The 18,532-nt window shown below is 40.6% G+C and overlaps 1 protein-coding gene across 2 annotated transcripts in view; it reads right to left on the bottom strand.

The window, feature by feature from the left end:
- Positions 1-290: 290 nt before the first annotated feature.
- PITRM1 (pitrilysin metallopeptidase 1) overlaps positions 291-18,532 on the bottom strand; it is a 42,447-nt gene continuing 24,205 nt past the window's right edge. For both annotated transcript variants that reach the window (XM_083378216.1, XM_083378217.1), the window contains 11 exons: positions 18,022-18,142; positions 15,197-15,273; positions 14,622-14,787; positions 13,720-13,820; positions 12,223-12,343; positions 9,239-9,310; positions 8,441-8,553; positions 6,319-6,444; positions 5,672-5,817; positions 3,983-4,085; positions 291-802 (listed from right to left, as the gene is read on the bottom strand). In XM_083378216.1, the coding sequence (XP_083234342.1) occupies positions 709-802; positions 3,983-4,085; positions 5,672-5,817; positions 6,319-6,444; positions 8,441-8,553; positions 9,239-9,310; positions 12,223-12,343; positions 13,720-13,820; positions 14,622-14,787; positions 15,197-15,273; positions 18,022-18,142 (1,240 nt within the window). In that variant the 3' untranslated portion in view covers positions 291-708. The remainder of the gene's footprint in view (positions 803-3,982; positions 4,086-5,671; positions 5,818-6,318; positions 6,445-8,440; positions 8,554-9,238; positions 9,311-12,222; positions 12,344-13,719; positions 13,821-14,621; positions 14,788-15,196; positions 15,274-18,021; positions 18,143-18,532) is intronic.

Here is an 18,532-nt window from a genome sequence, read left to right as displayed (position 1 = left end):
GCAAAGAAAGTAGAACACTTGAATTATAGAACAAGCAGTGTGGACACAATTAGAATGTTCAATGCTCCATCTTGTATACTGATGCTCACACAAAACACAAAACTGAAGCTGAACAACTTGCAACATGTTCACTGTGACACAGAAAATCCCATGCCTGAATCCTCTCTTTCCTACAGTTAGAGCTACTTAAAATCCTTTATAACAGCCCCATAAGGCAAGGTATTCTTAAGATGAGGCACTGACTTGCCCAAGATTGAAATGCAAAACAGGAAAGTTAAAATCAATTATACACGGTTTTCAAAAATATTTTATTAACTGACCATGATCTAAAGAAAATAGATTGAAAACAATTCTACGATTTTATAAATAAATACAGCGGTTTTTTTTTTGAGAGATCAAACTGAAATTAGAACCAGCTGTCATTCACAGCCAGGAATGACTTGACTTGTACTTGTTTCATAACTGCTGCAGTTAAGACAAAAATTGGTGAGGCCAGTTGGTGGACTTATGACAGACTTCAAATCCACTTATTTTTTTCAAAATAAAGACACTACTGCAGTATCAGGCTCTTTGGGGATGACACGATGCAAGTAATGTTTTGCCTTAATAATACTTTTTAAAGTCCTTTTTCACAAAATCTACTATGATAGTCGTGACATGAGTTGCACCTGTTGGATTTCCTTCTAAGGCAAGCCCTAGAAGGCTGCATTATCGTATAACCCAGGAAGGATCCTTGGCTGTTTCTGGATTCTCTGGTCCAAGAATAGCCAATCCCCTTGTGCTCTTCCCAGCAATGAGGAATCTGAAAGTAGAAAGGCATCTGTTATTCCAACTGGGAATACCTGAAGACTAGTCTTCATCTGATCAGGGTGGAACAGAAATCATGGAGGGAGGAATTCCTTCTCCTTTGATAGGGAAACACTGAAAAGGGAGGCTATTCTTGAAATTCTGAATTGTAATAATTTATCCCAAATTATTAAATATATCTAGTCCTTAATAGGGTTCAAACAGTTCAAACTGTCAAGTTTAAATGATGCTCCTTTGGATGTATTGACATGCAGATACAGAGTACAAATTAGCGGAAACAACATTGGTGGGATAGGGATATAGAATGGAATAGAATATTGGGGTTGGACTAGAAGACCTCCAAGGTCCCTTCCAACATCATCATCACTATTATTATTATCATTATTATCATTATCATTATTATTATCATTATCATTATTATTATTACTATTATTATTATTATTGTTATTATTGTTATTAGGAGTGCAGTAGAGTAGAATAGAAAACAGAAAAGAACAAGGACAGAACAGAAAAGAATTCTTTATCGATCAATGTAATCGGATACAGAAGGAATTTGTCTCTGGTGCGTAAGTTCATATCATTCATATCTCCATCCGAACCGACCTCAGTATTTCTTCTCCATGTCCCTTGTTGTTGCTCCCTGATCAGGCTGTTTAGCACACTACTTGTATTTTTCATGCTTCCCAACCCTAGCCATTTTAGGATGTGTGGACTTCAACTCCCAGAACATCTCAGCCAGAGAGAGAGCAGGCATGCTAGCTGGGGTATTCTGGGAGTTGAATACATCTTAAGATGGCTAAGGTGGAGAAACGCTGCTCTATCGAGGCCTGAGGTCCTAGGTGTGACTAAGGAGAAGTGCAAAGTATTAGATGAAGATTAGGATAAACAATGGAAAGAGAAAGATAAGACCATGATATGAGCACACACTCAAATTCCAGTGCTCTAGTCTAAAACAATGCTGAACAATTATCTACCGTCTTAGCATTTGCCAAATAATGCTTAACACAGACTAATAAAAACACTTAACAGATTGGCCTCGGCCTTCTGAAATTAATGATTAGAAGGTTTGATATGTGTGTATTTTGGTTATATGGGAGAGATCAGGGGGGCTGTTTTTGTTTTCTTGATACACAAGAATGTTCAGCATGTAAGCAAAGGACCTGAAATGCATTACAGGTACTGCATGACTTACAACTATTCATCTGCCAACTGTTCAAAGTCACAACAGCTCTGAAAAAGTGACTTTCAACCAGTCCTTGCAGTTACAACCATTACAAGCTTCCCCACAGTCACATTATCAAAATTTGAGTGATTGACAACTGCCATGAATTTTTCAACATTGCAATGTCCCCGGATCACGTGATCACAATTTGTAACCTTCCCAGATGGCTTCCAGAAAGCAAAGTCAATGGGGGAAGCCAGATTTGTTTAACAACCACATAATTCGCTTGGGAACTGCAATGATTTGCTTAACAATCATGGGGAAAAGGTTATCAAACTGAGTGTGTCTCATTTAATAAATGCCTTGGCTTAGTAATGGAAATTTTTATCCCAATTGTCATAAATTGAGGTCTACCTGTAATCACACTGTATTGTTGAAAGGGCCTTCCATTTCTATGTTTATAATAATAATGCCTCTAGGTGGTTCACAATAAAAGAAATTATAATAATAATTATCAATCTCATCCTGACACAGAACGAAGACCCTGGATTTTCTCCCAGCAGCAGACATCATAAAAAAAGGAATTAAAATGGAACTAGAAAAAGCCATTAGCTTCAATGTGCTCCTTCTATCCAATTCATTCAGGAGCAGTGAAATAGGCCAAATGCAGAGAGCTCAAAACCATCTAACACTTGACACAGGTTTCTGCATTCTCTTACTAAAATGTTTATATGAGTGTGTCAGACAAGCATACACATTTGTATTTTATAATCTGTATACAAACAATTTTTGTCAAAATTATTAAGAACGACCACATGGTGGAGAACTGTAGAAGCTGTAATTCCAACACATCTGGAGACAGCTTTAGACTCCAGACAGCAAAACAGGGAAGATTTCTGACGTTGGATACATTGCCCACTCGTTCAAGAAGTCCATTTATTTCTAATTTCAGCAGACAGCGCAATGCTATCTGGACTTAAGTTATGTGATCTTCTCCCTGCCCTGACTTTCACAATAATCAGAATACATCACAGTAGTCTTCTGGTTCCATTTACAACCTGTAGTGGCAATGAGGAAGGCCATTGTTATTTCAAGGAGTTTAGTGATATGTTTTGACTTTTCCTTCCTATTAAGAAAAGACTAGAACTAATTCTGAGCTAATCTGCTTATTTCTTTTTACTCTTGTTTACTGAATAAAGGAGCTTTTCTTACTGCAAAAAATCTGATTTTTTTATTCCCATCTGAGTCAAGAACCACCCAGTCATGATCAGATCTTGCGGCTTCATGACCATCATAGGTCCATGAAGTCATAGTGCCAGGCTTTGATAAAAATCTTGGGGTTGTTGTTTGTTGGGAGCTTCTGCATGGAACCTAGCACCAGGTATTGTGTAAATTGCCTCCCCCTTGGGTTATCTCTGCTGTCGGTATCCCAAAGTAACCTCTTCCAAAAGGCAACTGGAGTTTTTTTTTTTGAAAATGTTTCTGAAGAACTGAACAAGCTTCTTGGTTGAGAAGTGAAATGTTTTCCAAAATAAAAAAAATAAAAATAAAATAAAATCCAGTTGCATTTTGGAAGAAGCAACTTTGAGACAGTCATGTCCTGATTGATTGAGAATCTCCATAGACTCTTTGTTATCATTATTAAAAATCTCCTGGCAGCTGGCTATCAGCTTGCTTGGTATGGTTTTTTATGTTATGTTTTTTTTAACTCTGTTTGCTGGAGCTAATAACAAAACTTAAAAATCTCTTTATTCATTGGCATTTTCTCAGGATCCAAAAGAACCAATTGCACCTTGATCACTGCCCTGACACTTGACAAAACACAACCACCAAATAAAATCTGATATGGGCCTCAATCAATTTTCAGATTCAGAAGGAAAGAGAAATGTTCAGGTGCCCAGCAAAGTAGATGCCAAATTTAAAGGGGCCACGTAGCAAATGCCTTGGTTTCCTCTCACAGCATCTGCAAGCGTTTCAAAATCCTAGCACTTCTCAACAGGAACTCAAACTCACTTGTTGGATGCATCTATCAGGCTTTCCCTGGAGACAGCAAAAAGATGTTCTCTGTGCCTCTGCTTCATCTCATCAGAGATTCCATATAAGAAATTATTCATCCCTAAAAGCAGAAATCACAAATGCTAATAATTCATATCAGTCTTAAGTATAACGGCGCCAGATGGTAATCTTACACTCTGATTCCTCAGTTCATAAACTAAATGGATCCATTTGTTAACATGCATTCCCTTTTAATTTATTTGTCTGGAACAATATGCATAGCCAAACATTATGCAAATCAGTTCTAAGTAATTCCTCCCATTACTGGTACATTTGCATTCTGTCAAAGGCAAACAGCTCAATATGTAAACACACAGAACAATTGTTTGCCCTAACTGAAACAGTAAATGGATTTCTCTCTTCAAAAACGTAATAAAGATAAGTGAATTCCCTTGCAAAGTAATATCATAATTTTCAGAATTCTGGTTTATTTACTATCAACCATCTAGAGTTATTTAAAGCTTCTATGGGTATTTAAATGGCTGCACTCAATCTCTGCTTAATTGAAGTTCATTTTAGTTTCAAAGCTACCAAGCATTTTGTCATGCTTGGAGGAACCCTAATAAAGAGATTAGCACGCTAAACCCTAAAGCCGCCAGATTCTTATTTTATGAGAATTATGTTAGTTATCTGCACTTCATCTCAGTGTCCTAATGTGGTGCCAAAAATCCTAATTACTTATACAAACTAATGGAATCAGAGCTAGCAATGATTCATAACCGATCTTGGAGTAATGGCAAACAGTTCAGTGAAGATGAAGACACAGTGTGCATCAGCCGTGTCTGTAGGGTGAATGGCATTAAAAAGGAAGCCTAGAGGAGAACAACTAAGATAATGAAGGGGTTGGAGAAAGATTGAGAAAGTTGAAGCTCTTTTGCCCAGAATTGAAGCATACGAAAGGGGACATTATTAAGGTGTACAAAATTATGCACGATGGGGATAAACTGGGCAAGTAGAGGTTATTTCACCTTTCCAAAATACTTGGAATAAGAGATTGCTGTCTACCATCTTGGTTTCAAAAAGGACTAAACTGATTTGTGGAAGTCAGGGGAATCAAGGCTGTTACCAGCGTGATTACATCTGAAGGCCATCTGCTGAGAGGCTAATGGACTTCATTAAGCAGTGATTGGCCACTGCAAGAAGAGACTGCTAGACTAGATGGATCAGGGGTCTGATCTTTCAGGACACTTTTTATGAACAAAAGTGGATGTTTTTCTTCTAGCCTCTGCCATACAGTGAAACCTTTAAGGCAATGCAATATTTACTGTTCCGGCCTTTATTCTGCCCATTTTATTTCCTCTACACCAGAGGTCCCCAACCTTTTGGGCACCAGGAACTGGTTCTGTGGAAAGAGGTTTTTCCGTGGACTGGGGGTGTGTAGTTTAGTGTACTGCCTGCATCTCGTGGATGGGGCTTTGCTTATTTGTGCGGCCCAGTTACTGGCATACCACAGACCGGTACTGGTCCATGGACCGGGGGTTGGGGACCCCTGCTCTACACATAAGCAAATGTTCTTCGGAAGCTAAGTAGGAGAACTATGGCTGAGCCAACCATCAAAACGCTTGCAATGACAGAACTTGAGCAACTAAATTTCAGGGGAAGCTACTTGCATTCATGAGCTCAGACCAAGAAGACAAGTTTACCTACCTTTGTCAGACGGAGCAATTGGAGCATCGACTGATGCAAACACAGCAAGTTTGGCTTCATCAATGTCTTGGTCAGTAAACATGCCCATCTTGGCCCATTCTGCAGCCTTTTCAAAAGCAGCCAAAGTATTCATGGAGTTTGGATCCCTGTAATGTTATAGATAAGCTTACAGCCAAGTACTTGAATTGGATTAACCCAAAATACCACCTGTTTTCCTGTTGACAGAATAGATACATTTTCTGCATGGCCTTAGGGAAACAGATTCTTAATTTTCTGCTTTTATGTGGTTGTGACTAATGAAAAGAACCACACCCTTGATTTATTGATTCCACACACATATCAAATTAATACAGTATGCCGGGAGCTTTTACGTGTCTAGACAATGGTTTCTTCCAGGTTTATTTAATCTGGAGGCCAACTTTTGAATTAAACTATATTCAGCTTTTGAGAAGTGTGAATGGTGGGGTGGGAAAGGTGACCATAAACTGTCCTTGTTTTTCTAATTTCTTTATGAATTTCCCATTTGGAGCCCATTTCTCTGACATCCTGAAAAAAGCAAAGAAGGCTGGTATCCACCATACCAAATTAGGGGGGAAAACATGGTCTGTGCCACTCTAACCCTTCCCTTACCCAGGTCTGGTTGTTACCTATAGGAGTAGAAATTGAATATGCCGTTATGAGAGATATGAGCACCACCGCCGTAAGCACCTCCTTTCTCCCTGATTTCTGTATGCAGGAATTTTGCTGTCATTAAACGGGCCAGGAGACGAAGGCTGAAAGGAGAGAGATCAAGGAATACCAGATAAATCTTTGACAAAAGTTCAGCCTCAATTGACTTCTGGGGGGAAAAAAGTGAGCTGAAGACAAAAGCGGAACCAATGAATGTAGCAGAAAGAAGAGCTGGTGAGTAGACCTACTCTTTGTAATTCCTCTCTGGACAAACTGGAGGACTTGAGATTGACCACACATACTCCAGATAGTTTCTCCTCACAAGAAAACTGCAAGTCTGCAGCAGACGTAGAGCTCTGGGAGATGAAGGAACGCAACCTTGCTCAAACCAAAGCCAGTGTCTTTAAAACGTTTACATGATTCCTTTTCTAATCACTTTTTGAAATTGATTGTTAACTGCTTTTCAGATATTAGGAACCTTTGGATTGATATGTCTGAAAACACCAAGTAGGTTTTCTTCAATACTTAGTGGGAAAAAATTAAATACAAGTTTAAAGGTAAAGGTAAAGGTTCCCCCACACATGCGTGCTAGTCGTTTCCAACTCTAGGGGCCGGTGCTCATCTCCGTTTCAAAGCCGAAGAGCCAGCGCTTGTCCGAGGACGTCTCCGTGGTCATTTGGCTGGCATGACTAGACACCAAAGGCGCACGGAGCGCTGTTACCTTCCCACCGTGGTGGTCCCTATGTTTCTACTTGCATTTTTACGTGCTTTCGAACTGCTAGGTTGGCAGAAGCTGGGACGAGTAACAGGCGCTCACTCACAAGTTTAAAGACTTTTTTTAAAAAGACCCAGACTCTTGATGGCTTTATCCTTCTATACCAGACATGTCAAACACAAGGCCCAGGGGCCAGATCCGGCCCGTGAAGTGGTTTCATGCGGCCCGCAAAGCCACCCTGGAAACAGTGAGGGAACGGCCCCCACTGCCCTGGCCCTGGCCCAGAGGCCCTCCTTCTGCCAAAGACCCTCAGATCTGTCCCACTCCTGCCCAGGCCCCCATAGGCACCCTTGATGCAAACGATGTAGAGCTGGCCACGCCCACCCAGTAGGCCATACGCACTCTAGCCACGCCCACCCAGTAGGCCACGCCCACCCTGGCCACACCCACCCGGCCCCCCGAGGGCAAGCGCAATGCTAATGTGGCCCTCAGTGAAATTGAGTTTGACACCCCTGTTCTATAACATATGACCCTAATATTTTGGGTTTCTGGGTGTGATTCAAAGTGCTGGTGATCATCTTTAGGTTCTTATGGAGCTCTGGACCAGGTTATTTGTGATGCCACCTTTTCTCTTATTGATCTGTCTACCCAATGAGATCAAGCAGGGTCAACTATCTCCTGGTCTCATCTCTATAAAAATGCTATCCGATAAGGCCTTGGAAGACAGCATTTGCAATGGCCATTCCCACATTCTGGAATCCCTCTTCAGAGACACAGTCTGCTCTTGGAGTTAAGGTCTGATTGTTCCATCAAGTGTAGAAGGAGAGCTTGCAAATGGCTCCTTCCTTCCTTCCCTTTTATGAATGATTTTGGGGTATTTCTTTCTTAAATCTTTCTAATTCCTCACTTTGCAATGAGCAACATACAAGTCAAAGTAAATAATTAAAATAATGATTTACTAATAAAATTGACTCCATACAATAAACTGAATTCAAGCCAAGAAATTTGTGTTATGTCTTTGCTGAAGAGACAATCAAGTTATGGCTCCAGTTCTCTGTGTGGTAACCAGGGAACTAAATGCTGAAATCAATAGCTAAGGATTTCCATGATGCTTCAAGTAAAATTTTACTCTGTGTGAATTCAATTTAACCTTTAAGCAGGTTTGGAACCAAACTGGCTATAAACCAAAACATATATCTACTACATGATGCTCTTTGTCTCCCAAAAGAGTCCAAAGGCTGCAATTTGCAGTATGAATAATCGAGAGAGGATCATCATTTTTATCTATATTTATATTCTCAGCAGAGTCACAAGAAGCAATGTTTTACATTCCACCTTCAACTTCATTGCACACGTATCACCGGATAACACATCTCTCTGCCTACCTTGCATAGTCTGGGGCTGTGAAAGGCACAGTGCGAACACAAGCACCAACATAATTTACAGGGAAGGGAAGCAGGAAATGGGTCTTCATCTGACAGGGTTGAAAAGTGGGATCCTAAAGGAGAAGAGACAGTATGCTTGATTAGTTCACTTCTAGCAAAGAAATCTAGCAAGTGTCCTGGCCAGAATCTGACTCTTCTCTGCTAGAACTGCCCGCCTCTCCTTGAGACAAGGAATTTGTGAAAAAAAACATCATTTTTTCTTTCAGCAGCTGTCTTGAGCCAGGACTTTAAAATTCATGTGGTCCCTCCACCTTCAAAACTGAAGAATTATCTTTAAGGATTCCAGTTCCTAATTAATATTATTAATTGGCCACTCTCAGCTTTCCTGTAATTTTAAAAGCTTTCCCATTTTGTTCCTGAACACATATATTGAGTTATGGCTTTTGCCTATGCAAATACAGCAAATACCTCTAAATAGATATCTTGGTCTTTTCCTGCCCACAGGATTGGAAGTATGGATGGATACCCATGTTTCATATAAACGTGTAAATATTTTACATTTTATTTATCAAATTTCTATGCCATCCATCAGGCTTGTCAGCCTCTAAGGCCACTTTGAAGGCCCTTGACAGGATAAGAAAGTGGCACAGAAATATAATAAAAGAAATGGCAGGTTTTACAGATACTACTGATCAAGATATTGTTGCAAGACCAGCTGCATATCCTCTCTGCAAATCCCTACCTCTCTCCCCCAAAGGATCAGGTAATTATAACTTAGGTCACAGAAAAAAGCCTCACCGTAATTAGCTTCCTTGTGATCTGGGAACCAGCCCTTGCTTCACTGCTAGCAGTTTTGGAATCTGAAGGTTTCTAGAAATACAAGACTTGGTTGAAATGGTATAGCTACAATCCAGTCCTACTGAGCAATTTATCTGATTCACATTTCCACCTGTAGGAAAGCAGATCGTCTAGCAAAAGTCTCTCTCAAGTGAAGCTTGGTTCCTTATATCAACACATTCTCCTGATACTCCCATGTAACACCTCTACTCCGCGAGCTGCATTGGCTTCCGGTTGCCCTCCGGGTGAGATTCAAGGTGCTGGTGATGACCTATAAAGCCCTACATGGCTTGGGTCTGGGATATCTGAGGGAACACCTGCTGCCGGCATCAAGTTCCCTTCGTCCAGTACGCTCCCACAGGGAGGGCCTTCTCAGGGTGCCACCGGTAAGAGATTGCCGGCGGACGACACCCAGGGATAGGGCCTTCTCAGTGGGGGCGCCTGCCCTTTGGAACCAGCTGCCAGTGGAGCTGAGGACTGCCCCCGACCTCCGTTAATTCCGCCGGGACCTGAAGACCTGGCTCTTCAAGCTCTCTGGCCCAGGCTGAGGATTAATCTTATTTTAACTGGGGTTTTATTTATACAGGGACAAATGTATTTTTTTTAAACTTGTTTTTAACTTTTGTATCTTGGTTTTTAATTACCCTGTAAACCGCCCTGAGTCCTTCGGGAAAGGGCGGTATATAAATAAAATAAAATAAAATAAAATAAAATAAAATAAAATAAAATAAAATAAAATAAAAAACATCACATAGTCCTTTTCCACAGCAGTAGAGAATTGGCTTGCCAGTGTTATTTTAGCTTTTGTTTGGCTTTTTAACTTCCCAGACTAACTTACAGCCACGAGATTGCCTGGTGGCCTCAAACTCAAATACGAACTGTGTGCAACCTTGATTAGGCTTCCAAGATCTGGACATCCTTATAGCTAGGATTAAAGATGAAGACTCTCCATGACAGGTATGGACTTGTACAGACAGTCCTCGACTTGCAACCATTTGTTTAGTGAACGTTAACAGTGGCACTGAAAAAAGTGAGTTATAGTTTCACACTTATGACTGTTGCAGCATCCCCATGGCCACACGATCAAGATTCATGTGCTTGGCAACTGTGATGAATTTATAACAGCTGCAACGTCCTGGGTCATGTGATTATGATTTATATCCTTCCCAACTGGTTTCTGACAAGCAAAATCAATGGGGGGGGGGGGAAGCCAGATTTGCTTAATGACCACATGAAAACTGCAGTGATTCCTTAACAATTATGACAAAATTGTGCCTTGCTTAGCCATTTCAACTTGCCACAGGACAACTCACCACAGAAAATTCCATGGGGGATAACTCAACAAAATAAATGTTGTCCATTCCATTTTTGTGAATGGAAATAATGTCAAAGAGACAGTGGCACATAATATTTATCGCACTGTTATCCTGCGTGGAATTTTCTGTGGCGAGTTGGCCAGAGTGAACTTTCCCGTGGCAAGTTGGCTGCATTGAAATGGCCACATCGAACTGGCCATGGTGAAATGGCCAGGGAATTGTCCTAGACCAGGGGTAGGCAACCTTGGCTCTTTTATGACTGGTGGACTTCTCAGGAATTCTGGGAGTTGAAGTCCATGAGTCATAAAAGAGGCAAGGTTGCCTACCCCTGTCCTATACCCTCAAAGCAGCAGGCCATAGGCCTTAAACTGAAGTAGGCTGTTGTAGGGAAAGGAAATAAGAAGCATGTTCATGTATCTCCTTCATTATTTAATCTTAATACAACTGGGAGCAGTGGCCTGTGCCTGATCAAAGTAGCAGATGCTTAATGAACTACCCACCTCTACATAATTTTCCTGCTAAATGTCTATTACTTATTAATTTATAAAAACTGACAATTAACATTGCTGGGGAAAAACACAAATGGGGTCCTTGGTGAGCTTGATTGTTTTCTAGCAGACATTTTGTTACCCATCAGTACTTCTAGAAAGTGATAACGTTAACTAGTTGACTAATGAAACATCTGTAAAAAAAAAAAAAAACACAGACACCCAACCAAACTCAGAAAGCAGCAAGGACTCCACAATTCAACCCCAAGTACAAATATTATCTTCTATTGGTAAAAACGCAAGTACTACATTAGCATTCTCTTCCTCTGCCCTTTTTCCAAAAGCTACTTGACTGAGGTGTTTTCTTGTCATTGATTTTAAGCAAAAAATCGGTGACAAAACCACTTTCCCCTGGCTGTTTTAAAAGTCTCTGTACTAATCAGAGTAAATATGGATTAAAACTGAGTAAATATGGATTAAAACTAGTTTCCAATATAGCACTCCTACTATTGACTATTTATTTATTTATTTATTTTATTTAATTTCTATACCGCCCTTCTCCCTAAGGGACTCAGGGCGGTTCACAGGGCATATATAAATAAGTATACAAAAATTAAAAGAAAATTAAACCATGCCCAAATCAAAATATAACAATAGTGAAATAAAAACCAATTAAAAACCCAAATACCCCTTCAGGCCAGACCAGCTAACTCAAACAAATGGGTCTTCAACCCGCGACGGAAGGATCGGAGGTCCGATGCCATCCGGAGCTCAACCGGCAGTTGGTTCCATAGTGCCGGGGCACCCACAGAGAAGGCCCTCCCCCTGGGGGCCACCAGTCGACATTCCCTGACTGGAGGCACCCTGAGGAGGCCCTCTCTGTGGGCACGCACAGGGCGGAGGGGAGTTGACGCCGGCAGCAGGTGGTCCTCGAGGTATCCCGGACCCATGCCATGTAAGGACTTAAAGATCATAACCAAGACCTTGAACCTCACCCGGAAGAGATGTAGGACCAGGGGCTTCCTGCAAACTGCTGAAATTTATCACAGAGGTATAGCCATTTATTTCTGATATTCCTACTACCATTCCCTTTAGATCTCACATTTGCATAAACATATTTTCATTTAGTTCCCACCGTTACCTCAATTATGCGGGGACGGACAAACTTCCTTTCCTTTTTACTTCTGGCAATTCCCAGGACAAATTTTTCCACAGCTTTCGCAACAATTGGCATCTGCTGAGGTGTAGCATTCACCGCACATCTGTGTAGGAGGAATGCATATTTTCACTAAAGAAATGCAGCCATCTGATTTGATTAGACAAATACTCAAATAAACATTTATTCATATTTGACAATTTACCATGAGCTACATTAAAATTAAGAGAAATGTATTATCAATATTGGTCTCTTAGAATGGTGTATTTCTAATGGTACTGGTTAATATTATCTAATGCATTTATCTAACGTTAATTAGTACTAATACACTAATGTATTATTAGTATTTTAATATTATTTATTTAAATTTAAAATGCCATATTAATTATCTCTACTAAAAAAAGCTGATCATTTTTGTTTTATATCTGATATATTTTTTCACTTTTAAATTTGTTCTTTTATTCCCCTCAATTTTTTTCTCTTTATGTTAGTTTATATTTTAATGTCTGTTTTTGAAACTTATTAGATTTTTTTAAAAAAATGGAGGGCTTCTAGGCTTCTTTCAAACACCTTTGTACATGTAAAATTATGGATTCCAAGTAAGTATGGTGGCTCTTTCAAATCTTAGGGAAGCTTCAACTATTCCTTATGCCACACCTGCCATTGTGAGTACAACTTGGCCTCTGGTGAATATAACGAGAAGCCAATTTTCTTTCCGTCTTGAAAGATGCAAAGAACAAGGATGACTGAGAGGAAGATATATCTGTTATTTTTAAGTTCCAAAGGAAGAAGCACATCTAGAGATTACTTGGCAGCTCTGAGGCCAAAATTCCCAAAAAGCCTTGAATACACAGGCCAACATTTTCAAAGCCAACAAACATACTCCCAAGGATACTTGCTTCCAGAAAAGAGCAAATTCCAGTGGACTGAATGACAGACAGGCTAAAGCTATTGTTGATGGTACTCAAGTCCTCATAGTTCATCTCCTAAATGAGTATATTTCTTTGCAGAAAGCCAGCAGAATTGGAAGTCATGAAGTTTGAGTTTTAGTTAGAAAGGTCTGCCTAGAAATGTAGACCTCTGGCATTTACATTCTCAAGGAAATAATCTTAAAATGGAATCTGAGTTTATTTTCTCTTCAGTCTGGAGTCTTACATATAACAATACAAGAAGCTTCTTCAGAAGCTTTAGTCAAATAATTTTATTTTAGATATTAGATTTTCACTGATGGAAATATCTTGGCATAAAGCAGCTATGCAATTGTGATCTACAATCAATTAGTAGTTTTTGAAACTTGAAGTCTAGGAACCAAGCTTTTATCATCTAGGCAGACTCCAATGATGATGACTCCAAATTTGTGGTACTGACTTAACAAGACAGTGATTTTTTTTAGTTCTTTAAAAACTAGTTTTTAGTATTCAGTTAGAAATCATGCATATTCAGTGGTGCCTGCAAGGGTTACAAGGATGAATCCAGACTCACCGCAGGTTGTCACTATTTAAAAGGTATTTCTTGATGCGTGGCAGTTTTCGGAGCACAGACTTAATGTCTGCCATTTCTGCAATTCGCTTCATCAGTTTCACCTGAATAGAAAAAGGTTGGAAGGGAATTAAGAGCAAAAGCCTACATAAGTTCTCCACTGATTTTGCATTTCGGAAGCCCACTGAGATTGGAAAAAATGGTAACATGACCCCCAGTGTGTTGGTTGCCTAGTAAATGAATTCTGTTCAAGTGATTATGGGGATGTTGTAACAATTGTTACGTCTAAGAACCAGTTGTAAGTCACTTTTTTCAATGCCACTGAAACTTTGAATGAATGATTGTAGGCTTTGGACTATCTGTGTTGCATCAATACAAGGAAAATTATCACAGCAACGCTAATGTTTACAGTGAATGCTTAAATGTTTTGAGGACCTTAATCACTAATTCCATGCCTACATTGGGCTGACTAGCAGCTAAGACTTTAGGTTTCCCCCGAAAAGATCAGCAACACATCCCCTATCACAGGGGTGTCAAGCTGCTGGCCCGCGGGCCAGATGCATCATGCCAAAACCGCACCCACCACATTGTGATACATTGTAATATGTCACATGACGTTGTGAGTTTGACACCCCTGTCCTGTCCGAAAGAGAAATTATAGTGTAAAGGAGACAGTATCACTGTATCTCTATGAGGATACTTGGAGCGTTTTATTAAGCTTCAACTATTATATAGTGAAAGAAGATCCACTTTATATGCAGAAGGTCCATTCAATCTTGAGCATCTCCAGTTCAATAATATAAAAAAACCAGGCACTGGAAACAATCTCAGAGTGGTCAATCTTAATGGGCAGAACCGGGCAACACAGAATAAGGGCACTTTCCCACTTTTTAATGTCATTTCACCTGCTCCATCCCATTAAACGTTTCTTGTAATTCTCCTGCAAGGTTCAGAGTCCTGCTTGCTCTAATTAAGGCATAATGATGTCCAGAATCAGGAATGCCATTTGATAGCTCTTGAGCTGTCATTTTAACCAAGACTTTGAAATGATCTTCATCTTCAAAATGAGGGCTGCGAAGAGAAAAGGGAGAAAAAAAGGGACCTCTGTTAAAATAAGATGCAGGAGTAAATTGGGAGGGTTCTTCAAATGTTTACGAACCATATCTCTCAAACTAATAGCCATTATGGATGGAGCCATATGAATGGAGATCTAATTCCATTCATTCTTTTTATATAGTCTTGAAAGGAGCTCAAAGCACCAGCAATTCTCCATACAAGACAATTGTTGGCCTTCTCTTCCTCTTAATTAAAACATCAGCCAAAAGCATTTTTAACCAATTAACCAATATGAAATTATTTACTAAGGTGTTTTAGTATTGCCATTGGAGCTATCCATTGCAGCTGGACAAGCTCATAAATTCAAATATACAAACAAGGAAATATACATCTTCAAAATATTGTTCCCTAAAATGGACCATACTTGTTGAATATTTCAGTCCAGAGATGCATCATGTCAGGCAAGTTTCTGTCCAGGCACAACGAAGAGAAGATCACACCCTAAAGAAAAATTGTAGGAATGAATGAAAAAAGTAAGGCAAAGTGCTAATACCAAGGGAAATTACTTAAAGAACACTGACATGGGATTCTTGGTTTTTTTTTAAAAAAAATTGTCAATGGCAGTTGTGAAAATAAATCCAAAACTGAAATCCAACTCAACAAAGCACACAAAAAAAGATACTAGTCCTTTGTAGATGTACTTTGTAGATGCAAATTTCCTATCCACTAGTGCAGGGGTGTCAAACTCAATTTCATTGAGGGCCGCATCAGCATTGCGGTTGCCCTCAGGGGGCCGGGTGGGCGTGGCCTACTGTGTGGGCGTGGCTAGAGTGCGTATGGCCTACTGTGTGGGCATGGCCAGCTCTACATTGTTGGCCTATGGGGGCCTGGGCAGGAGTGGGACAGATCTGAGGGTCTCTGGCAGAAGGAGGGTCTCTGGGCCAGGGCCAAGGAAGTGGGGGCCGTTCCCTCACTGTTTCTAGGATGGCTTCGCGGGCTGCATGAAACCACTTCGTGGGCTGGATCTGGCCCCCGGGCCTTGTGTTTGACATGTCTGCACTAGTGACTTACTTTAAGATATTCCACTTCACAACTTTAGAACATCTCCACCTTTAAAACTGGAAGGGTTTATTTACACCAAGTCCAATCTCTGGTTTCCCCAGTTCGATACACAAATTCTAATAAAGAATCACCAGTATTTCAATAGGAATTCAGCTTAGATCTTAATGAAGAGTAGAGGCAGTTTCTGCCTAACGTGTGTCAGTCACTTCATCTCCTGAAACTGCCATCCAATCTCCCAAAGACCTGAAACCCCCTCCCCCCACTTCTTCAAAACGTGTTGGATCCATCAGTTGGAGAGGGGGGAAAAAGCAACTTTGATCCAAGTTTCCCTGCTTGGTACTATTTCCTAAGTTTAGGGGGAAAGGCAGCAAGAAGTCTGTGCTGGGCTAAGCTGTCCTTCTGAAATTTTGCCTTTGGAGTGTAGAGCTTGCATTTTGGAAAACGAGTGCATCAGGTTCTTTATAATCAAAAAGCAGCTTTCTTCTCTCCATCAACTTCCCTCCGCCCTGTGCGTTCCCACAGAGGGGGCCTCCTCAGGGTGCCACCGATCAGAGAATGTCGATTGGTGGCCCCCAGGGGGAGGTCCTTCTCTGTGGGCGCCCTGGAGCTATGGAATCGGCTGCCAGTTGAGCTCCGGATGGCGCCCGACCTTCGCTCCTTCCGTCGCGATCTAAAGACATTCTTATTTGAACAAGCCGGCCTGGCCTGATGGGGGATGGGTGGGGTTTTTTACTGTTATTTTAATATTTGTATTACTGTTTTTAGTTGGGCATATATTTAATCTTTAACTTTTGTATCTCTGTATTTTTTATGCTTGCCCTGTTCACCGCCCTGAGTCCTTCGGGAGAAGGGCGGTATATAAATAAAATTATTATTATTATTATTATTATTATTATTATTATTATTATTATTATTATTATTATTATTATTATTATTATCATTATCATTATCATTATCATTATTATTATTTTATACATCTCAGCTTTAAGAAAAGTATGATCAATGAGGGATCCTTGGTGCTGCCTGGGCTTTGTGGTTTTCTTGCAGATGTTTCATTATCCAAAATAGGTAACATCATCAGCGCACCACGTTTGGGCAACGAAACATCCGCAAGGAAACAACAAAGCCCAGGCAGCACCAAGAACCCCTACATTTCTACACGAGCTACAAATATTTTCTTCTCTCAGTGTTATAATAATCAAAGCAATTCCACACCATTTATTATTTGCTTTCCTACCTGTAAGAGTGAACTGGCAATAGAACTAATTATCCAGATAAATGGCGAATTGTCCTTTACTTCTTGGATTTGGAGGGAAGAGTAACTTAAAATTTTTGCCTAGAGGAGCATTTGAGTCTTAAGAACTTAAAACACTCCCCTTCAACTTTTTTGATTTTACCGAAATGCATCCACGGATACTGTACTTTCTATTCCGAATGCATTTGTCCCATATATTTACAAAATAATTGTTATAACAATGCTGGCTGGTGGACCGGAGTTATACTTCAAATAGTGAATGGATTAGAAAACAAAGAGAGAGAAAAAAGCAAGTGAAAAGGTTAAGAGCTAGCTAGCTAGAGAAGGATGCCACTTATTGAATTAGAGCAGAGGTGTCAAAACTGCTGGCCTGGGCATACCTCCAACAATGGGGGAGTAGTCGCAATATGTCGCGACACGTCATGTGACGAGTTTGACACCCCTAAATTAGAGTAAGAATTTAGTCTTGAAATTTCCTAATTAGTAATTCTGTCTGAGGAAAATTTAGACACCAATACTTTGAAGATTTAATTTTGCCTTTATAAATGCAACGCGGTGGCTCAGTGGGTTAGGACGCTGAGCTTGTCGATCAGATGGTTGGCAGTTGGGCGGGTCGAATCCCGAGTGCCGCGTAACAGAGTGAGCGCCTGTTACTCGTCCCAGCTTCTGCCAACCTAGCAGTTCGAAAGCACGTAAAAGCGCAAGTAGAAAAATAGGGACCACTACGGTGGGAAGGTAACAGCGTTCCATGCGCCTTTGGCGTCTAGTCATGCCGGCCACATGACCATGGAGATGTCCTCGGACAAGCGCTGGCTCTTCGGCTTTGAAATGGAGATGAGCACCAGCCCCTAGAGTTGGAAACGACTAGCACACATGTGCGGGGGAACCTTTACCTATGCAACTGACCAGACCTTAACTAGAGATGGACTCACCTGTTCATACATGTCCAGGTGGGAGTCATCTACATTGATATGTGGGCTAACAGAAAGGCCACCTGTTTTCAGATCTATTTCCAAAGCCTGTTCTCGGTAGTTGAGTGCTCCACACCCCATCCTTATGAAAAGAGAAAAGAAACTGGGTTCTCATACAGACTTGTGTGGGTCTGCAAATTATTCACTCTAGATAACTGGGCTTCCATCCTAGGTATTGTATTCATGGTTTTAACTGCCCTGTAAACCGCCCTGAGTCCTACGGGAATAGGGCGGTATACAAATCCAATAAAATAAATAAATAATTATACCCATTCTAATGGCAAGAAGGCAGCCGTACGTGGCCCTGTATAATCCAGTCTTCCCTGGAGCTCGGCATCTCAACTGCCTCCCTTTGTCTTGTGCTTTTGCTAAGAGAAGCAACTCCTAGTTACACAGAGATCTCTGGATTCTGACTGATGAGATGACGCTCAGAGCACTTTGGCTCTTATGTGAAGTGTGACCGAGCCATGTC

The sequence above is a fragment of the Vipera ursinii genome (assembly GCF_947247035.1).
Source record: "Vipera ursinii genome assembly, chromosome: Z".
In the NCBI taxonomy this organism is placed as follows: domain Eukaryota; kingdom Metazoa; phylum Chordata; class Lepidosauria; order Squamata; family Viperidae; genus Vipera; species Vipera ursinii.
The sequence above is the reverse complement of the archived record's forward strand: the minus strand, read 5'-3'. Positions and strand labels throughout refer to the sequence as shown.